Source organism: Bacillus rossius (genome assembly GCF_032445375.1).
Source record: "Bacillus rossius redtenbacheri isolate Brsri chromosome 4 unlocalized genomic scaffold, Brsri_v3 Brsri_v3_scf4_2, whole genome shotgun sequence".
Classification (NCBI taxonomy): Eukaryota; Metazoa; Arthropoda; class Insecta; order Phasmatodea; family Bacillidae; genus Bacillus; species Bacillus rossius.
Genome location: NW_026962011.1, coordinates 50801638 through 50823582, shown reverse-complemented (window position 1 = coordinate 50823582; position 21945 = coordinate 50801638). Strand labels below are relative to the sequence as shown.

Below are 21945 nucleotides of genomic sequence, written 5' to 3'. Positions count from 1 at the left end.
CCAATGAACAGTTGGCATTTGCCCGAGTGTGTAGATGATAGTGGAGTCTATCCTGGATGTCATTGAACCCGCGAATTTTTCCAGTCTCTACGAATTTATGTCGGGATGATTGTAGTAACCTGTCCTCGGTAATCTGGGGGTCAGGCTGACCAAAGTCTACCCATAGGGTCTTGGGTTCAAGTCCGATGTGAGTGTTTTCAATTAAACTAATCAGTAAGCCATTCTACATGAAACCCCTTGGGTAAGACGACGTATCTTCTGGGGAAAAAAAATTATGATTGCTTAACTTAATGGTCACATTATAATATTTTTCTTGTATTTAATTTTATCCAAACAAATGATTTTTATTTTGTAATAATCACAATTGTACATCAATAAGTAGATACTAAAACACAATTACGAACTTTAAAAATTATTTATATCCTAAAAAAAAGGGCTATGTTACTATGTGCATGTATACGTTGATACCTATGCAGTGTATATTGTGTTGCGCATCGGAAATTTTTAAAGGAGTGTCGTCGATGAGAGAGCACTATAGGGACTTTTTTTTTTTCGCTACAAAATTGCTATGCCTGATTCTCTAGTACCCAATGGCTATATATCTCTTTAGAAGTATGGGTTGGTTAAATAATATGTAAGATCTTACTTCTTTTCTTGGAAACAAATTAGGGGCTGCTAATAAAATAAGCCCATTTATAATGAAAACAGTTGGAGAAATCTTTTTTTCCTTAATAATATAGTGTTACAAATTTTGCCATTAATATATTTATTCTAAACTTAGTGTCATAATACATAATACATTATAGTTGTGTACACAGTAAAAAAAGTGCTTTTACAAAAAAATATTTTGGAAATTATTTGGCAGTGTTACACAAAATATATGCTTCAACTTCATGTTTATTATAATTTGAAAGAACTTGTTCGGATAAACTATTCTATATATTCCACGAGTACATACTGTACAATTTTTGATGTTATGTAAGTATATTTACAAAAAAAATATTTTGGCAGCTATTTGACACATATTTATTAGCAAACTGACAAATTAGATTTACAATACAGGAAAACTCATATCTAAAAGTGTCCTTAAATGTATGTCTGGTTTGTTTCACGTTTGTAAATAAAATTTAAATGATTTTTGTTTCAAAGAAAATAAGACCAAATCAATCTTTTCTTCGTGTCATTAAGTTTATAAAATGTACTACAAAAACCTGATCAAAAAGAGGAATTTGAAAGATAATTTATACTCTTGTAATCCAGTGTGTGTTGTTTATAACTACTATATTTTACACGTTCGTTTTTGGTGAAAAATTTATATCTAATTGCTTATAAAATGCTTTTGAACAAAAGGAAGGGGATTACATTATAATTTTTTTTTTTTATGATTTGGGGGTTTCGTAGCTGTTGTCCACTCATACATTTAATGGTCGCCAGTCTCTCAAGACATATCCCGAGAGTAGTGTGACGTATGCTGCGAGTGCAGAGCGAGTCATCTGTAGCTTCACCCCCTAGATCAGGAGGGACGAGCACCCAGTATCATTAGCGATGGTCCAGCGGTGGCTGTTGGGAGACGTTCCGTGCGCCGATCTCCGACTTACGCCCCCAGGGCTGGGTAACTGCCCTCCCCCTTCCTTCCACGTCCCCTCCACACCTTCACGTCGGCGATGTATGTGGGTGCCGGTCTTTTCGGCGTCCTTTGAAGTGCTGCACCTTGCGCGGACCCCACACGAGGCACGCGGATCGGGAGAACCCCGATAAATACCCCTCCCCCCTCCTTTATTTCCCCCTCCTTCACCCACTTCTCTCCTCGTCCACAAACAAGCCTGTCGGGTTCACCGGGTCGGTCACCCTTCCGCCATTCTTCCTCCCTTCCACCCCCCTCTATCCCTTTCCTTCCCCCAGCGAGGAACAACCTGAAATACTAATTAATTAATTCTGGAAGATTAATGCCGTATTGGAGCCATCCTATACCTCCATTATTATTATTATTTCTACTATTAAATTTCGCTTATAGGCTACCCATGGTCTTCTGTATCCGTGCACTCACAAACTAAAGCCGAAGCTTGTATTTCACGTTGCACGGATGTGCGCGGAAAGGTTAAAAGACGACCGTACCAGCTGGATTGGATTGGGCTCGAAACTGAGGACTTAACGGCTGATTTGGCTGGATAAAATCTAATGTCTGCGTGGATATGGGATACTCAGCACGAAATAAGTTAAATTGCAGACTTAAAATTTAAATAGGTAGGCCTACGGGCAAAAAAAGCGGGGGGCAAGAGTAATTTTCAGTAGGAAATATATATTCGAAACGTTTCCTACCCGCCATTGAAAATGAGGTAGCACGTGGTTTGGTAATGGTTAGTGATGGGCTAAGCAATGCGTCTTTGACAATAACGTGAGTTTTACGGGTTTTGGTTGTACGGCACGGGGGCGATTACGTGAGTTTTACTGGTTTTGGTTGTAGGGCACGGGGGCGATAACGTGAGTTTTACTGGTTTTGGTTGTATGGCACGGGGGCGATAATGTGAGTTTTACGGGTTGTGGTTGTACGGCACGGGGGCGATAATGTGAGTTTTACGGGTTGTGGTTGTACGGCTTGGGGGCGATAATGTGAGTTTTACGGGTTGTGGTTGTACGGCTTGGGGGCGATAATGTGAGTTTTACTGGTTTTGGTTGTACGGCACGGGGGCGATAATGTGAGTTTTATGGGTTTTGGTTGTACGGCACGGGGCGATAATGTGAGTTTTACGGGTTTTGGTTGTACGGCACGGGGGCGATAACGTGAGTTTTACGGGTTTTGGTTGTACGGCACGGGGCGATAAAGTGAGTTTTACTGGTTTTGGTTGTACGGCACGGGGGCGATAATGTGAGTTTTACGGGTTTTGTTTGTACGGCACGGGGGCGATAACGTGAGTTTTACGGGTTTTGTTTGTACGGCACGGGGGCGATAATGTGATTTTTACGGGATTTGATTGTACGGAACGGGGGCGATAATGTGAGTTTTACGGGTTTTGTTTGTACGGCACGGGGGCGATAACGTGAGTTTTACGGGTTTTGTTTGTACGGCACGGGGGCGATAATGTGATTTTTACGGGATTTGATTGTACGGAACGGGGGCGATAATGTGAGTTTTACGGGTTTTGGTTGTACGGCACGGGGATGATAATGTTAGTTTTACGGGTTTTGGCTGTACGGCACAGGGGCGATAACATGAGTTTTACGGGTTTTGGTTGTACGGCACGGGGGCGATAACGTGAGTTTTACGGGTTTTGGTTGTATGGCACGGGGGCGATAATGTGAGTTTTGCGGGTTTTGGTTGTACGGCACGGGGGCGATAACGTGAGTTTTACAGGTTTTGGTTGTACGGCACGGGGGCGAAAACGTAAGTTTTACGGGTTTTGGTTGTACGACAGGGTGGGGATAACGTAATAAATTCTGAAAAGCTATGATGATGCACTCTGGACCACATTTCAGTGGCCGCGGGGCAAAGGGAGTGTCTTATTTTAAGGCTAATGAAAGGGAGAGCGAAGGAACAATGGAGCGGTCGAGATAGTAGGTAGTTCCTGGAACAGGTTAGGGGAGACGCTGGCTCGGAGGCCACGTGGCTGGTGGCTGGAGTGACGGCATGCTTCCCGCTGCGGATGTATCGCTATTCGTTTGCGAGGGGGAAGTGTGCAGCGATAGTACGGCAGCCAGTCAGATCTCTTATTAAATCGTAAGTTCAGTTCGGGTTGGAGACCCGTTCTCTGGTTGCACGAAACAACTCCAGCCACGAAAACATTTTAATTTCGTTAAGCTGCTTCGCCTGATTCGTATTTCGTAACGGGCGTGGTTGTTAATAAGTCGTGCTCCCTCCTCTTCTTCCGTTTAGTCTACCTCGCCTTTTATTCTCTCCTTCGCGCTTTACCAACTTGCGCGTTCCAAACTTTTCAATATTCCGACTTCGTATACGCGGAAGAAAAAAAGAAGGTTGTTTAATGTTACAGCAGAATTTCCACAAATGCTTGTGCATTTTAACGAGTTCACATGTCCATGTTTTAATTTTTAGTTCCGTGCTTGCGTAAAATTACTGTCGAAAGTGTAACAATACAATTGCCGTAATTATGTTGTTGTTGGTGTGTTTTTACTCCGTGGTGTATAAATGTACATACGGGGAAGGCAGGTGTAGGTGTCCGGCCTCCCTGGTTGGTGCATCGCTCAGAGATAGCGGCATCGCGGAGGGAAGCCTTCATTTCACAGACGAGAGAGCCACACCCGAAGTTCCCCGAAGTTCATGCTCGCTTTTTTTTTCTTCAGTTCTATCTCATTGTATAAACCGGTGTGGCATTAAATTTTGCGGTCGATTAGGATACTTTAGCTACATTATAAATACTTTAAAAAACATTGTGGATGGTTGGTTATATTAGGTAAGTACAGCTACATTAAAAATACTGTAAAATAATTTTATTGTTGCTTAGCAAATAACATTTTTTAATATGCAGCTATTCAGGGCTAGGAAACCGTTTACGTGATTTCAGAGTATCTTTAATGTAGCTATCCTATCGAAATCAACCGTCCTCAATGTTTTGAAGTATTTATAATGTAGCTAACCTAACCTTTAACAATGAACAAAAAAAAACCCGAAGATGCACGATCGGTGGGTTTGGCTCTCTCGTCTGTGGAAAGAAGGCTTCCCGCACCGCGGATGGGAAGAGCGGAGTGGCGGGAAGAGCGGAGTGGCGGGAGCCGCCGGGCAACTGGCGTCGAGCTGTGGACGCCAGAAGGACGGAGGGCGCCGCTCATGCTAACGAGAGTGCTAGGCCCCCCGGATGATTAACGACCCGGGGGGAGGGGGGGGGGGGAAATGCACGCGGCCGCCGGGTCGACTGGCGGGAGAGCCCCGACCCCGGAACTGTCTAATAGAAACGCATCCTTGCAGCCGTGAATAATGGGCGGCGACCGTTTCGCGATTATCCCACCCGCCCGGCCGACAACGGGGCATCGCAGCCTTGTTAGGCACCAACTCGCGGCGAGGCCGGCGAATAACAACAACAACAAAATATATATATACACAACCCGAAGACGCGCCGTGTGGTAATTGTGGCAGGCCTGAGAGTGGTTCCCCGAGTCGCCGCAGGTGTGGGACCCGGGCTGGTCGACTGTTCTCAAGTTATACTTCTTCAAGCGCGTTGTGGAAAAACGATGAGAGTTAATTATTACGATGCGCACGCACCATCAAACGAATTTTTCACATGATGAAAAAAAAAAAAAAAAAGACTATGTACAAATAAAAATTATGTTTTATTTTAAGTATTATTCTTTAGTGACATAAAGTGCGTTTATAAACTTTCTCAAATGTAATATCAAGTGTATTTACACATTTCTTAAGGCGCCTTATGTAAAAATGCGAGATTTTAATTTTTACGATGCGTGCACAGCATGCAAAAAAAAAAATTGATAGGATGAAAAAAGGCTACATACAAAAAAAAGTTATATTTATATGAGATTTAAATCCTACAACCTAGTGATTGGTATTGAAAATTGATCCGTATAATTAAAAAAATATATATTTTAAAAATATTAGTGATAGAAATCGTGTTTATAATCTTTTTAAAAGTGGATTTATGTAAGTGAGGTTATGTTCCCTTATGTATGACGATGTCCATTGTCGCTGGCAGGGAGTGTCTGTGGAAGGTGTAGTAGTCTCCTGGCAGTTTTCATGCCACGGCAAGTGAGTGTAACTTGTGAACGCGCGTATATAGGCCTAAGTACACGTACCAGTTGAGTGTGTGTGACGTGCAGAGGACGACCAGTCGAGCAGGATGTGACGCACGCGCGAAGTAACCAGCTGGAAGAAATCGGTCGAGCGTGTCCACCGGGGACGCGCCACAACGCCGAAATACCACAACGCCGAACGTAAAATAACGCCGAATGTCAAATTGACTACAACGCCGACTGCTAGAAAACTGCTGTGTACCACAACGCCGAGTTACCACAACGTCGAAATACATTAACGCCGAAAAATGTCATTGCAGGACTGCCACGAAGGTTAGGCTAGGTTAGGCTAGGTTAGGCTAGGTTAGGTTGTGGTATTTCGGCGTTAAGATACATTTAAGAAACACACACAAATTCATTCAGTTGTTTTTCATTTGGTTCCTGTGCCCCCCCCCCCCTCCCCGCAGCAACATTTTCGGCGTTACTGTATTTCGGCGTTGTGGTACACAGCAGTTTTCTAGCTGTCGGCGTTGCGGTCAATTTGGCATTCGGCGTTATTGTACGTTCGGCGTTGTGGTAACGAGCCGAGCGCGTCCACCCTCGGCGGGCCCGGCCTTGGCCGCACGTGCTGGAGTCGGGAATGTCGCGCGATGCATCTCGGACCAGCTCTCAGGGCTTCCATTAGGATCCTCCGCCCCCGCGCGCCGCCGGCAAGAAGGTGCCAACTCACCGCCGCCACGGGAGCCGCGGCTGTCCCGAGTACCAGAAGAAACACGGCAAGCCTTCTCTTCTCAGCCCGATCTTCGGTTTTTTTTGTTCATTGTAACTCATGATAACTAATGGTCAATTAGGTTAGGTTAGCTACATTATAAATACTTTAAAACATTGTGGACGGTTGATTTGGTTAGGATAGCTACATTAAAGATACGGAAAAAAAAAGCACGAACTTCGGGGAACTTCGGCTTTTGGCTCTCTTGTCTGCGAAAAGAAGGCTTCCCCTTGCAGCGCCACCCACGCAAAATGGCGACTCCTGAGCGTAATTAGTGGAGGGTAGGGTGAACCGGTAAACTTTATATAGCAACAGGATGGAGCCCCTCCCCATTGGAATATCTTTGTACGAGAGTGGTTGAACGTCCAAGTCCCTGACCGTTGTGATTGGTCGAAATGCTCGAGACTATTGAGTTTTTTTTTTTTTTTTTTTTTTCGCTGGCGTTCACCTGACATGACGCCACGCGATTTTTTTCCTTGTCTTCCGTCTCATAGTTTTGAGCACACACGCTGACTGGCAGCCGTTGGGCGACAGTGAAGTTGTCCGCCGCCAGGGGCGCACGAACACCGAGGTCCAGGCTCCCGACCCCAGCATGGTTGGAACTCCTTGCCCCTGACCATCCTTCTTGTCCTGTGCTTCACGTTTGCAATATTTAACCCCGTATGACTGGGGCCAGGGGTTTTCCCTGTGTAAATGCAGATTTTACCCGGGCACAACTCAACACGTTAAAAGTCAAGAGTTAGTCATGGCATCAATTGCTGCCATGGCTGGCCAATCCCCAAACAAAAGCACATGCTACCCCTTTTCTGCATGGTTGAAACCCAGCATGATCAACCCAGACCCTTCGTAAACAAATACGCTTAGTTTTATTTAGGTTATGAAAAAAAAAAATTGGAGTGGCGAGGGGAGGAGGTTGTGTGAAGGGGAACTCCTCTCTGTATCTCTGTGTGCCGGGCGAGCAAACAAAACGGTCCTCGTCTTGCTTCCTCCGGGAGACTGGTATCTCGTCGGCTGCGCGCGGGCCTCACCCCCCACCCCCCTTCTCGCCATGATCCATTACCGATAGCTGCGAGCTGTTAATTCGCCGGCGGAGATAAGCGCGCCTGGGGCCGCGCGCTAAGTAATTACAGGGTTCGGCCTGGTCGCACCGGCGCGGCGGTTTGTTAGTGGTTGGGGGGGGGGGGGAAGGGTAAACAGAGGAGGGGGAGAGTAAAAAAAAAAGAAGGGCGGAAGAACAAAAAAAAAAGTATTTAGTAACGTCGAGGGCGCGAAAACGATTCACCCGATTAACGAGCCGGGGAACAACAGCGCACTGCGCTTCCTACTCCCCTCCCCTCACTACCCTTCTTCTTCTGGGTCCCGAAGTTCCCGCCATGTTCTATCCACGATGCCGGCCGGTATCTCTGCAGTCTCCTTCAAGTCCAGCACACGCCTGCTCCATGGAGGAGCCGTGGAGGAACCCGGGCCGGGTTCATGACTCGTGTAATCCACGAAGAAAGTCTTAGAAGGGGGTCGTCCTGGCTTAAAGAACATCCGCCATTACAGGTCATTCATTCCTTGCGGTTCATCAGGTCAAATACAATAAATATCTCGTACAACTAAATAAGTTTTCTTTTTAACAGCTTGTGCTATTTGTTATTGTGAAGCACATATTTAAATGCTTATTGAAAGTGACAGTAGGCCTCCTAAGAACAGAACGATTCATAGCAATTAAAAGAAATATAAAAGTTCACTTTTTTTCTATCCATCCAAGAATTCTTTGTGTTCAGTTGTATATTATTCAAATGGTTGGTTTTATTCCACCTTATCTGTCTATATTGTTTTTTGATCGTGCTACTAAGGGGTGTCGTTTCTCTTTCATCTTCATTATAAATTTAAATGAAACATTGATAAAATTGTAAACAAAAAGTCAAAAGATTAAAAAAAAACATTTTGCATATTTTTTTTATTGAATTTAAATATATCCGCTGTCGGCTTCTTCATGTTGGAATGTGATTTCGACTGCTAACAATGAAAAAAACTATACATTTGTTTCCTTCGTGTAAATCGTATTTAATTTTTAACAGTGTACCGTGTATGTATGTACTGTGTGTTTATGTATATATGTTTGTACCTGTCTCCACATTGATGTAACACACTCCCCTAATATATACGGGAGACCGGGGAATGTTTGCTCAGATTTATGTTAAAGAATTTTCAAATTTATCGTAGTTTTTTTCTACCTAAAACTGTTCGCAGATATTGAATAGACGAATTACGAATTTACCTAAATATTATCTTTAATAGTGGAATAAAATAAAACATGTTTATGTCGGTTGTGTAAACTTGATCCGTTTGCGGGGTAAGTATACACAACCTTTTAAACTTTATTCGGAGCTATGAACAAAATACACAATTTTTATAATTATTTATTGTGAACAACCTGATGCTACAGACTTTTCAAAGTTAATATTCAATTTAATAAATTTAATAACTAAAAAAGAAAAATATAATTTTTACTGGCCAATTATTACATTTACATGGCAGATTTAAAAACGAAATTGTTTTCATTTCTAGTAAGTAAGTAATTAACTAAAATGTTAAGCCAGTTTCCAAAAGTTTTATTCAACCATCCGCCCTGAAGGGTTGGCACCCACCACCTTCACAGCCCACTGCGCCGGCCTTCACAGATGTAGATGGGAATACTATACATATGGAAAGAAATGTAGCAATGCTGCCTGGTTGGTGGGTGGCGTACTAGAATGTGGAGTGTCATGGCGCGGTGCCACATCAGGATGCGATGCTGCTTCATTGGGCAGTGCCGCCTCGAGGCACATTCACGTTCTCGCGATCCTGGGATTGTTGAGTGTCTGTGTCTTGCAATGATAAGCAGCAGAAAATTTGGACGTTGAGACCGAATGCCTTGGCAGACCCTGTGTTTCAGTTCCGGCCGTTATTTTTACTTGCAGGTAGTCTATTACCGCGGCTAATTACCTCTGTCGGCAAGCCTGGGAGATACACGTGGACGTGGAGTGACTTGATGTAAGCTTTTGGACGTACGCCATTGCTTAGCACATGTATGTCCTTCGAAGAAAACTACAAAAAAAAAAAAAAAACACAAATGACAAAAAAACACAAATTAAGCAAAAAATTGCTGTTGTCAGGATTTAGCACCACACAATACTCCACAACAGAAATATGGTCAACAAACAAAGAAAAATGTACCAACAGAACGAACCCCCCCCCCCCCCCCCCACAAATGATGACAGCTTAAAAATACCGAACCCAAAAAATTCAGCACAACAGTTGGAACGAGACAAAAACACAGCAAAACGAAAAGACGAAAACAAACACAATAGTTTTCCAAAAACAAAAAAACAAAAACAAAAGAGAAACGAAAAAAAAAACACAAATGATGACGGCATTCTACAGACATCTACATGTGCTAAGCAATGGCGTATGTCCAAAAGCTAACATCAAGTCATGCACTCCCATTGCACAAATCTTTGAAAGATAACAGGAGTGGAGTGTAGCAGTTCCGGCCGCTATTTCACTTGTAGGTAGCCTATGCACGTGGTGCAGGACTGAAGGAGCGCGGGGGTGCGTGTGTTTGCCCGGCTGCAGGGGGCCGCCTCGTGTCCTTCTCGCCGTGCATCGAGCAAGTGCAGCGGACGTGCGCGGCGCTGGCCAGCCACGGCTTCCTGGAGCTGTGCACCGCGGAGCTGCTGCATCGCGAGCTGCAGGTGCAGTCCCGGGGCCAGACGGTGCTGCAGCTAGACCCGCCGCAGGTCAGTCGCGCCTCTCTGCAGCCGCTCACCCGAACACGTCCTCAGTGGCTCGGTCAAACCAGGCAGACGACCGCCGGTCGCAACGAACAAATACATCTCTGTTGCACGCATAACCATATTGAGTACATGTCTCTACCCTATTCATTTATGTGATACGTTTATGAGCTTCATATGTGTGGTAAAATAATAAATATATATTTTACTTTTTAATGTAATACTGTGTAGTTTACATAAGTTTTATTTAAAGTAAATTTTATTTTTAAATCTTGTTTATCTATCTTTTGTTTAAATTTTATATTTATACTTTGAACTTTTTCTCTGTAAGAAATCAGACTACCTTTTAAGAGCACATAATGGGGAAAAAAATTAATTAACTATATATTTTTTCCGTTTTTAAGTGTGAGCTATTTTCTTAGTTTAGCCCTTTTTTTAGTGATCACTGCTTTGTTTTTCTATGCAATATTTATTTTCATTTGTAAAAGTAATTTTTTTTGTAAGTCTCTCGTTAAAAGACGATTAAATAAATAACTAGAAGTGCAGCGCTCGGGAAATTAGGGGGGAGAGAGAAAGAGAGAGGAAAAACGAACAAAGAGAAGATCGCAGGCTTTCGCAGCCAACATCTGGAGTTTCTCGGCTTCTGGGTTGTAGCCCCGTCGAAGGCGAAAATTTCACCGACGTTTCGGTCGACCTTCGAAGCGGCTTCAACCCAGAATGCAAGCAACTACAACGAACAAAATAGACAGTCACACAACTGTAAGGCTGAGTTCATAATTAAATAATAATAAAAAAAAGCGCGTACTGTGCACCCGCCCTGTGCAAAAATCGGTACTCAACTTAAATCTGTTTATTAGTCAATGAAGATGTTGATGATCTGACATCTGTTGGCAGTGTCAGTAATTATATTAACTACCAAAATATTCTCCCGTGTAATCTGACCATTAATTTGTAAAAAAAAAAAAATTTTAATTTATAATTTAATTTTGGTTAAGAAAAATTTTTAGTTAATTATTATAACCACGAATTTTTTTTTTGTATTTACATTTATCGCTAGTGATTCTTCCAAGAAATGCGTTAATTTATTTTTAAAGCAGAACATGTCTTAGAATTATAAAATTCCTTGCCAGAGTATGATTGAAAAATACAAACAGTCCTCAATAATTGGTCTGTAGGCTCGCTGTCTCGGTCGTGTCTGACCCGCCCGCCCGCCTGAGCACACGTGCGGTGTGAAGAGTTTCACAGGGGAAAAAGAACATGCGATTTAAAAAACTGTTTAAGATATCAGAGTGGGGGTCTGTTCACAAAAAAGCACTTAAGAATAACCTAGGGGCGAATGAGAAGTCACGGTTTTTTGTATTTTTATACGAATGAAAATGGCTAGAACGCGTGTTTTTTTTAGGCCTGAGATTCTTGAAATCGCGCAAGGGACTTGCATTACACCCGACGTGCTATGGTTACCGCTCACAGCTGCCCTATGTGCGAGGATGAAGACTGTGCGCCAGGCCCTAAGCACCGTCCGGCGTCTCACCGGCACACTCGCACAGATGCGACCGCGGCCGGGAAGGCATGCAGAATACGGCTTCCGCGAAGGGCCTGCCGCCCCACGCTGGGCCGCGGCGCGTCGCGCATGCGCACGGCGCCATCAGCGGGAGGCGTCTCCGTATTCCGCGCCGGTGCGCGCGAGTCATGTGACGTCCGGCCTTTTGGGGAGGCGTCGGCGCGTCTTCGGCCGAGCTCACGATGCGCGTCCGTGCCAACCACTTCGCTGTGCACGACGCAGTCTAGTCTCAATTATGTGCTATCTTACAAGGCCGGTCTTTTTTTTTCTAGACGTGTTGCTTCACGTATATTTTATTTTAATTTAATTTTTGATGTGTAACGTCGTAGCCTCCGGTATACTGCATTCGGTGGGCGTAATATTCGTGTTTGCGACGTAGGTCAAGGAACGGAAATGTGTAACAACAACGGTGCTGTCGTCTGCGACTGATGGTGCGAACCTATTTTCGCATAAAAAAGAAAAAAAAGGAAACTTTATAGTATTAAATTGATAGATTTTAACAAGGTTGGCAGTATTTTAATAAAATTACTTGTCGAAAATCATGTTCAAAGCGTATTCACAATTAATTTTCAACAATAATTTGAGGTTAGGAACTGTTAACAGCAGTTTTATGTTCGCTATGGTAAACCCGCAGGCATTACATTAATTTTATTCCATGTTTAAATGAAATAATTACTGACCATATGATTTTAAATGCTTGGAACAAAAATGAAAACTAAAAAATAAAAAAAATAAAAATTGGTTGTCTGTAAAGTCGATTTACGGACGATAGTTTAACGTGACAACGTCATAACAAAACATTGATGAAATGATTTCATTCTTTTATGAATAAAATTGAATCAATTTTTGAACTATCACTAATTTGTATGGATACAAAGCAGGAGTGAAATGAAATCTACAATTTAATTGATAAATTTACTTTTATTTGCACTCATTAATTCTAATATGTTTATTACTTTAACGAAGAGATTATTTTTAACTGTAACTTTTATACATGTTTGCTATTTAACTTCTTCCAAATCTGTGTTATTCTGTTAAGGATAGGACGATGATAGGAAAAGTAGGAAACGAATGGGAGTGTTTCAAGTTTCATGTGCCTCGAAAAAATAAAATCGATGGTTGTTCCAATCGAGTGGAAGAGAGATAGATGCGGCGCAAGCGTACAATGAGCGTAACGGGACACGGCGTGACGGGACAATGTGCGTAACGGGACACTTTTTCGGTGCGTGCGGCTGGTGTTCATCGATTTATTAGACGTTGTCACGTCAATAAGTGTTTATACATCACATTAAACCAAAATGTTGATATTTTTCACTGACAAAATACACCACGTGTGGCGCGTGTCTCGGTAGGGCTCGGAGGACACCGGAAGTCTCCCGCAGACGGCGCACGCGGAAGGCTCGCCTACTCGCCGGTCAGCAGGGGGCCTGTCTCCCCCTGCCTCCCCCTGCCTCCCCCTGCCTCCCCCTGCCTCCCCCTGTCTCCCCCTGCCTCCCCCTGTCTCCCCCTGCCCCCCCTGCCTGCCGGCGCGTGGGAACAACAGGGGGTGCAGCTGCCATTGTGATTCCTCGGCGGGCCTACAGCCGCCGAGCACGACGGGAATGCGAGGAGTCGTCCGCCGACGCGATGTTTGAGACGTGCCGTGCTGTTGCCGCTCGATACTAACGAGACAATATCCCCCCTCCCCCCTCCCCCCTAGACACCGTCACCAGCACCTGCCGCCAGTGCGTGTACGCGTCAGCGAGAAGGCGGGAAGCCTTCTTTTCGCAGACGAGAGAGCCAAACGCCCGATCGTGCATCTTCGGTTGTTTTTTTTTTTTTTGTTCATTGCAAATAAATATGGCGGTTTTGATAAAAGGATACTAATGGTCTATATGTTAGGTTGGCTACATTATAAATACTTTAAAACATTGTGGACGGTTTATTTGGTTAGGATAGCTACATTAAAGATACGAAAAGAAACCATGAACTTCGGGAAACTTCGGGTTTTGGCTCTCTCGTCTGTGAGAAGGAGCGACGTGACAAGCGTCCACCCCTTCGCGGACAGCCCTGCGTTGCGGTACGACGTGAAGACCGCAAACGTAAGGATTTGATGCTATTAAACATCTAGTAAAGTGACGAAATTTCATCTTTCTTTTAGGCCCAGAGGTTTTTTTTAATCAGAAAGTGTTTTTTGATGTACAAAGGCTTCAAGTGGCTTTCTCTCCCTCTCTCTCTTCCTCCTCCCCCTCCTCCCCTCCTCCTCCTCCTCCTCTTCCTCCTCCTCCTCCTCTTCCTCTTCCTCTTCCTCCTCTTCCTCTTCCTCTTCCTCTTCCTCTTCCTCTTCCTCTTCTCCTCCTCCTCCTCCTCCTCCTCCTCCTCCTCCTCCTCCTCCTCCTCCTCCTCCTAATAATAATTCTGTGCTGCCAGGGAAAAAAGAGTATTGAGTCGAGTTTTGACCTCAGTACTCATTTTCCCTTTTAGGAATGGGAAAATTACGTATTATTCTATAATAATCTCCATTTATAAAAAACCTAAGAAAGTCTAGTGATGTGTAAAATTCTAATTTTTTTTTTAAATCCAAATCTCGAATTAGAAACTCAAAGAGTACCGTGAATCCTCGAATCCGAATCTTATATCTCAAATGTCAAAAATAAAATAATAAACAATATATTAGAAATATTAACTATGGTATTGAAACATTCAACCCTTTAAATGTTTGTTTCGCAAACGTAGTTTCCAGAATCAATAAATATTTAAATTTAATAATTTTATTAATTGTTAAAAAGGCAATACCTTGGGACATGGCAACAGGAGATTGTCAGTGTTGAATATTTTATTTACAATATTTCCTCAAATATATTTTTTTAAAGTTTTTCCTCAAATATTAAATCCTTTAAATACTAAGGATTTGATGGCATTTAAGGTTTCGTTGACCCATCACTAAATTTAAAAAAATAAAAGCAGTTCACTGCTGTTGTTTGCTTCTATAATCACACGAGCAGGCTCTTCCTGTAAGGAAAAAACGCGCTTTGCGAAAAAAATTAAAAGTTTAACAAAAGGCATAATATCAGGAATACATTTGTCGAGTGATTGCTTTTGTTTACTTTTATGCGTACGCATTGGTATATGGTTCTTGCAATCTTATAAAATCAAGATAAATGGTGTTTTCGAAATAATCTACTTCGAATGGGATGTGATTAGTATTATTTTGTCAAACATTTTTAACAATAGATACGATTTCTCACAGTATAGCCGTTAGGGTACGTCGCGTCGTGGAGAAGTCATAAGAGCGTAACAAAGTTGTAACGCTTAGAGGAGAACTAAAAATGCAACGAGCAGGAGTGGTGTGATCGGTAATGGAAAGGGGAAAGGGACTCAGGAGTGGGGCGTTCGATAGCATGTTTGCATTATAGTATAAGTGCATATTTGCGGACTTGCATACTTGTTCACTTGTTCACTAGCTACTTGCATGCTAGCGTACTTGCATTCTTGTGCACTAGTATACTTGCGTATTTTTATTCTTCCGTACTTGTATACTTGCACACTATAGGCATACTTGCGAGCTTACAAACTTGAAAACTTGGCGTTATTGCATACTTACGCACTTGCAAACTAGCGCGGTCGCATAATCGTTCACTCGCATACTTGCACACATCCTTATAACTTTATCTGTGACGTTTCCCTTCTAAGGCTGGTGGCGGTCACGCACCCATGTGTTTTTTATAGCGTGTCTAACCGTGAAAGCTCCGTTAAAGCTGGTGTATATATTTTGCTTGTATTGTAGTCTTTATACCTTAGGTTCGAACTCCAATAGGGTTTTTAGTTCGTAGAATGGTTTATAGGAGCGCGTAAACGTTTTCCTTGGCTTGATAGGCTCTCAAAGTACCTGGTGTGAGTCACATAAAAAACTAGTTACGCATCCTATATCATCTTTTATTGATAATATATAATGGAGCATTGCGATACAACATGCAAGTACTACAGAACTGTCTATTGATGTTATTTTATTGCACCTTCAAACCGTTTAGTCATGAACTAGTGTGCCCTCGTCTTTCAATTATAACTCAAACTTAGGAGAATAAAAGGTAATTTTGTTTTATAATTTGAGTTATTATCCTCGTTTTTTATCCTATTTTTTTCTCTTCTTCCTCCTCCTTTTATATTTCACGTGCTCTCCTTCATTTTCCAATGATTCCTCTGTAGCCGGATGGATCGAGGATTGTAACTGCACTGCAGATATTGTGTTTTCGAATATTGAAGTTTGTTTAGAAGAAAATGTGATTCGGTTATTTTCGTGTTCATATTTTTAAATATGTGTTCCTCCTCAAAAACTTGGGTTACTTATCTGGGTACATACTTATCCCATCATTCATTCTCTCCCTCATTCCCGAATTTTAAGAGACAAATCATTTTATTTTTTTAGTTATTGATTAGTTTATGAGAGGCCAAACGCTTACTAAGGATAATTAAATCCAATTTTAAAACCTTAGCATGGTGACCTAAATAACACCTCAGTGGTGGACAAGGCGTCTCGCCTGTAGTTCTCATTATGATTGTTCAGTGGTTTGCCATTGCCTCTCGAGCTACGGAAGCGAAGGGTCTACATAACACTCAAACCTCAACCCGGGAAGAAAATTATTCACAGGTGAAAAACATCGCACCCATCTGTAAATAGAACCCTGGACGTTTAGCTCACTAGCCTACTGATCATAGAACATAATTATTTTTTTATGTCGGCAAAATACCGTCAAATTATATATTATTTCACTTTTAATTTACATATTTTTTTAAATTTGTGTTTTAATGCTCTGAGGTAAGTTATAATAATATTTTCAAATTCAGTTCATGGTTGCATGCTTTGATTATTTATTATGTAATGAATTACAACTCTTGATGTTTCTCTTCAATTTATACTAATGTGCTAATAACATCTTATTTAAAATACATTCATACCATATATGTCATTTTTAATGTAATGTATAACAGTTGAATAAAACAGTTACCAACCAGTTACTGATTCCTAAATATGTACTGCATTTTTTTTTTGTTTTTATCTATTCCTGCATGGAAATGGAGTATTATATATATTTTAAATTATAATAATTATTAGTTTTAAATTTGGTGGTAGTTCGTAATTTTACATATTTTTTTCTATTAAAAATAGATTCTGGTTATTGTTTCTCGACAACTACTAATAACTTTTTTTTTTTATTCGTGAATGAGACTCTTTAAAATTGCTTAGAAAAATATTCACGAATACAGAGATCAATTTTTAAAAATCCACAATTTTTTTGTTCATGAATTTTAAACAATATTAGGCCTTCTAGCTCTTATTTTTACTACTTTTTGGATTCTGGGTTAAGGGTATGCATATGAAGGAGCTTTGTCCCCGACGTTTTGGGATGCCATCTTCTAAGACTTCAACCCGGAAACCAATACTTTGTTAGTCACTCTGGGCACGAAAGTCTACGTTAGAACTTGCACTTAACATTATTTAAGCAAATGAATGTACTTACAGAACCTGTCATAGAATTTTAATTACGTTGGATGCAGAATTGTTGGTTCCGTATTAATGAACTAGTTCATGTTGTAAAACGTGAAAACGAATGCAGCATTTATAGAATTGTATCGCCTGGGTTTTTTTTTTTCGGAGCCGGCTTACTTCTTTTTTTTACTTTTAATTTATGTTTTTTTATTTGAAATTCTTACTGGCTTTGACTTGTATTCTGTGAAGAATTAAGGATGCACCATAATGAGACTCACGCCTCACGCGGGACTGGAATGCAGTACTCCTCTCGCATCGAGATCCGGCGCACCCCCCTACCCCTTCTTGCATCAGGAGGTCGGCCATAGGTCGACTCCAGTGGTCCAGTTATTCCTAACTCCAGCTTCCGTGAGAAGAGTTCAAATAACTGGTCTAGGTCATTCAAATATGAGCGGTTTTTATTTTATGTGCAAACATCTTAGCTCTCGGTATACGGCATTTGCTAGGAAGTAATTTCGTGAATGGAACGGAAGTCGCATGGGACGGAAATGTGTAACCACGGTGCTGCCATCTGTGGCGGATGGTGCGAACAAAAGTTCACCAAGCCAATTGGAAACTTCATATTATTAACTATTCAGTGAATTTTAACAAGATGGACAGTAGTTTAATAAAAAAATCCTGGTAGAAAATCAACTCCAAATCCGGGGTTTGTAATTTTTCAAGTCTTTTTTTAGCTTCTATCTGAGCCGTTTCATTATATAGTTTAAACTGTCTGTCTGCAAATCGAATGATCCAATAGTCGACGTAGCTGCTCCGGCTGCGAATTCTAACGGCGGGTGCGGAAACTAGGTATGATATTGATTCGCGTCAAGATATTTAGTTAAAAAAGACAATTTTCGTGTATTTATCGCGCTTGGCACTATTTTAAAGAGTTATAGGTTTAACTTCGTGTCCGAGTGACGTATTATTGTAAGTGTATTTGCAACATGAGAACACATGAGTCTGCTCGTTACCGAGGTTAGATGTTCACACATGACTGGCGAGTACTGAAACACTCGCTCACGTTTGGTTAGGTTAAAACAATTCGCGTCGTGTAAAAAAAATCATTGTAATAATTGATATGTGCAATTCAGTATCATTTCGCAATTTTTAATATCTATCTGTTGAAGGCCAATTTTTTTTCTGTTTACGTACTTTGACAGCTCTTCATCATGGTACATGCCAAGCTTAATTCTGTTAAGGGGCCCGCCTCGTCAGGGGTGTATGTGTGTTAGTGAGGCGGGATGATAAGTGCGACGCTCGCTAGTATTTCTAGCACAGTATAGCCTCTAAGCGCAAGGCTCTGAATTGGCGTGCAGTCTTCTCGTAGTCACAGGATAAATGTGAAAGTTCAGCGGTGACCGTAACATTATATGACGGAGAAATGAAGATAAAGGTGTAATGCAAGTCCCTGAATCTGTACTGGTTGTTTTATGCCTAAACATTACTTTGAAAACATGCGTTTTTAGCCATTTTAACTCTTCTAAAACTACAGTTAAAAAAATTAATCCAAAATCAAAAGTTCTTTTCGGCTCTCAGCGAACTCTTAAATGGTTTTCGTAAGCAGACCCCACTCGGATATCTCGAGTAGTTTTGAAATCGCGTTGTTTTTCCTGAAGCTCTGCGCACCGTGTGTGTGCCCGGGTAGGCGGAGCCCTTAAAAGGTGGGCGGTAACGGTGCGTCTAACAACCCGTGTGCGGCACTGCCCCCCGGGTGTCTACTGGAGGCGGCCGCGGGGGCAAAGACCCGGCCCTTACCCCGAGGGGTATCGCGTTTCCCCACAGCCATCCCCCCTTTCCCCCCCCCCCCTTGCCACTGCCCGCCCGTGATTTACTCGCCGCCCCGCCGCGCCCGGCGACGGGGGTGCTGATTTATCGCTCTTCCCGCAGCCGGGATCCGAACCCCTGGCCGCCTTCGCCGCGGGCCCACCCGCCGTCTGATCTCCCTTCCTCCCCCCCCTCCCCGCCTTCCAGCCCGGTCCGATTTACATCGCGTTCCTTTCCCCAGCCGCCTCGAGCTCTCGCCATTTCTGCTATGGGGATCTAATTCCTTGAAATGCAGGCGACGTGTTCAATTAAATTATCCTGCAGGCTAGAGCATGCGCGAATTAGCGTCGGTTATGTAACGTTCTGATGTTCCAAAAAAAAAAAGATCGGTATTACCATGGACAGGATTTATTCGACTTGTGCTAGGAAGAATGCTTACCTCTGCACGACCGGAAATGTCCCAATGAATAGTAATCTTAACATAAAACCTGTCTCTCCAAAAAAACGCCCACAAATAAGTTGGGAAGATTGGCTCGTAAGGAATAAGACTTCGTGGAATGAATGAGTGCCCACGTATCTCGTAGAGTATGACCTCATGGGGATTGGATCTAGGAGGATAAGACATTTTCTAGACATAATAATTGTCTGCATTAATCTGCCGACGTTCAAAGCGTCAAGACAACTAACTGCAAGTAAAATATTGCACCGGCAAACAGTTTAACTTATTTTTTTCTGTTTCCCCAAAAGCACGCGCTTCTGAAACAAGGTCCTTCGCGTTGTGCTCATGTCGTGGCTTCGATCCCGAAACCACGGAGTAATTCAAGCCTTTTTTTAGCACCTAGGTGGTTAACAGCTCATTGTAATAATGAAGAAAGAGAAGAGGGAAGATAACAGTTGTTAAACTAGAAATGGAGAGAAGGACGTGGTGTATCATCATAAGGAAACGCTGGATAATTGGAGGTGATGGATACAGAAGACAGAAGACAGAAGACAGAAGACAGAAGACAGCTCTTTACGAGTACTGATTGGGGATAGGAGATATCCTTCGACACTGCTGCCGTCTGTCGTCGTGCAATCCCAGTATATGTGCTGGCGATGATAGTTGGATCGCGCATCGAACAGCAGAATGGTGCAACTGACCATTGGTGGTAAAGGGAAGCCTTAATTTCACAGACGAGAGAGCCACACCCGAAGTTCCCCGAAGTTCATGCCCGCTTTATTTTTCCCGTTCTATCTTCATTGTATAAACAGGTGTGACATTAAATTTTGCGGTCGATTAGGATAGGTTAGGTACATTATAGATACTTTAAAACATTGTGGATGGTTGGTTATATTAGGTAAGTATAGCTACATTAAAAAAATACTGTAAAATCATTTTATGGTTGCTTAGCAAATAACTTTTTAATATGTAGCAATCCAGGGCTAGGAAACCGTTTAAAAGGATTTCACAGTATCTTTAATGTAGCTATCTTAACCAAATCAACCGTCCACGATGTTTTAAAGTATTTATAATGTAGCTAACCTAAACTTTTACAATGAACCAAAAAAAATAAAACCGAAGATGCACGATCGGGCGTTTGGCTCTCTCGTCTGCGGAAAGGTGGCTTCCCTCGGAGGTGAGATCCCGCGGCGGAAACACTGGGGCTGTCCGCTGACGTCTCGCGGGATGTTCCCGACGACCCCTGACCTCCGCCCTTCTTCTCGTCGGGGCGATGTCGCCCGGCGCCGCGCCGTGGGAGCGAGAGCGAGGGGTGTGGGGCACCCCCCAGCTGACTTTCCTCTCGGCCACGTAAACAGCGCGCTGAAAGCCCCGGTGGGTCACCTCATGCTGGAAGCCTTCTTTCCACGGGCGAGAGAGCCAAACTTCCCGATCGTGCATCTTCGGTTTGTTTTTTTTTGGCTCATTGTAAATAAATATGACGGTGTTGATAAAAGGATACTAATGGTCATTTAGATTAAGTTAGCTACATTATAAATACTTTAAAAACATTGTGGACGGTTGATTTGGTTAGGATAGCTACATTCAAGATACGGAAAAAAAGCATGAACTTCGGGTTTTGGCTCTGTCGTCTGTGAGAAGAAGGCTTCCCGACCTTATGCCGGAAGACAATAATGGGTGGGAGAGATGAAATGAAAGACGCCATCTTGGTTTCAACACATTCTAAACTATAATTTCCCCCTTTTCCCATTTTCTGGACTGCTGTTAATACTTTTCGCTGTTACGTCACTGATATTTAGTATTAAATTAGTTTTTTTTTTTAAAAAAGAGATTGCTTCAAGCGCGGCACTACTTGTTGACTTATTAAAATTTAGTTTTCACTTTTTTTTCCTGGAGTTCTAAAGGAGTTAAGTGCGGAGGACACAACCCCCAAACGTACTTCGTTTTCCCCCTCGTTTTGAAGAATATTTTGGAATTGAATAGGGAAGGCCACGAAGCACAACACATTCGAACGAAGTGCGACGTCAACACGAAAGTGATTAAAAACCAAATAATTTAATTGTGCATTAGGATAAATCCCCCCCTGTTCATGAATTACTTGGGACTAAGAAGTTTAGGTTTTAAACGCCAAACTGTCTGTACGTTTCTGTGACCTGTTAGTTACGACTACGCATTCAGCCAATAACAAAAAATTGAAGCGTATGAAGAAAAAAAATCGTTTCATTGCGGTTTTTTTTTTTTTTAACTTGAGAAAATTCCAGTAGAAGCCCTCTTTTTTACCTCGGACCATTTGCTCTCTTTCTGTGTGTTCTATTTTCCTCTGCCTTACTCTCTTCTCTCTTTTCGTTGTGTTCCTGATTTTTTTTTCTTTCCTTCCCTCGTTCGCCGCTGTTCCTGGCGAGTCATGACTCTTCCTCGCGGGATATCCGCGACCCGTTCCCACGCTCC

At 42.4% G+C, this 21945-nt stretch overlaps 1 protein-coding gene across 1 annotated transcript in view; it reads left to right on the top strand.

Annotated features, from left to right (window-relative positions):
* LOC134542323 (tRNA (adenine(58)-N(1))-methyltransferase catalytic subunit TRMT61A) overlaps positions 1-21945 on the top strand; it is a 186009-nt gene that overhangs the window by 132567 nt on the left and 31497 nt on the right. The window contains exon 4 of the mRNA XM_063386473.1: positions 10067-10230. Within this exon, the coding sequence (XP_063242543.1) occupies positions 10067-10230 (164 nt within the window). The remainder of the gene's footprint in view (positions 1-10066; positions 10231-21945) is intronic.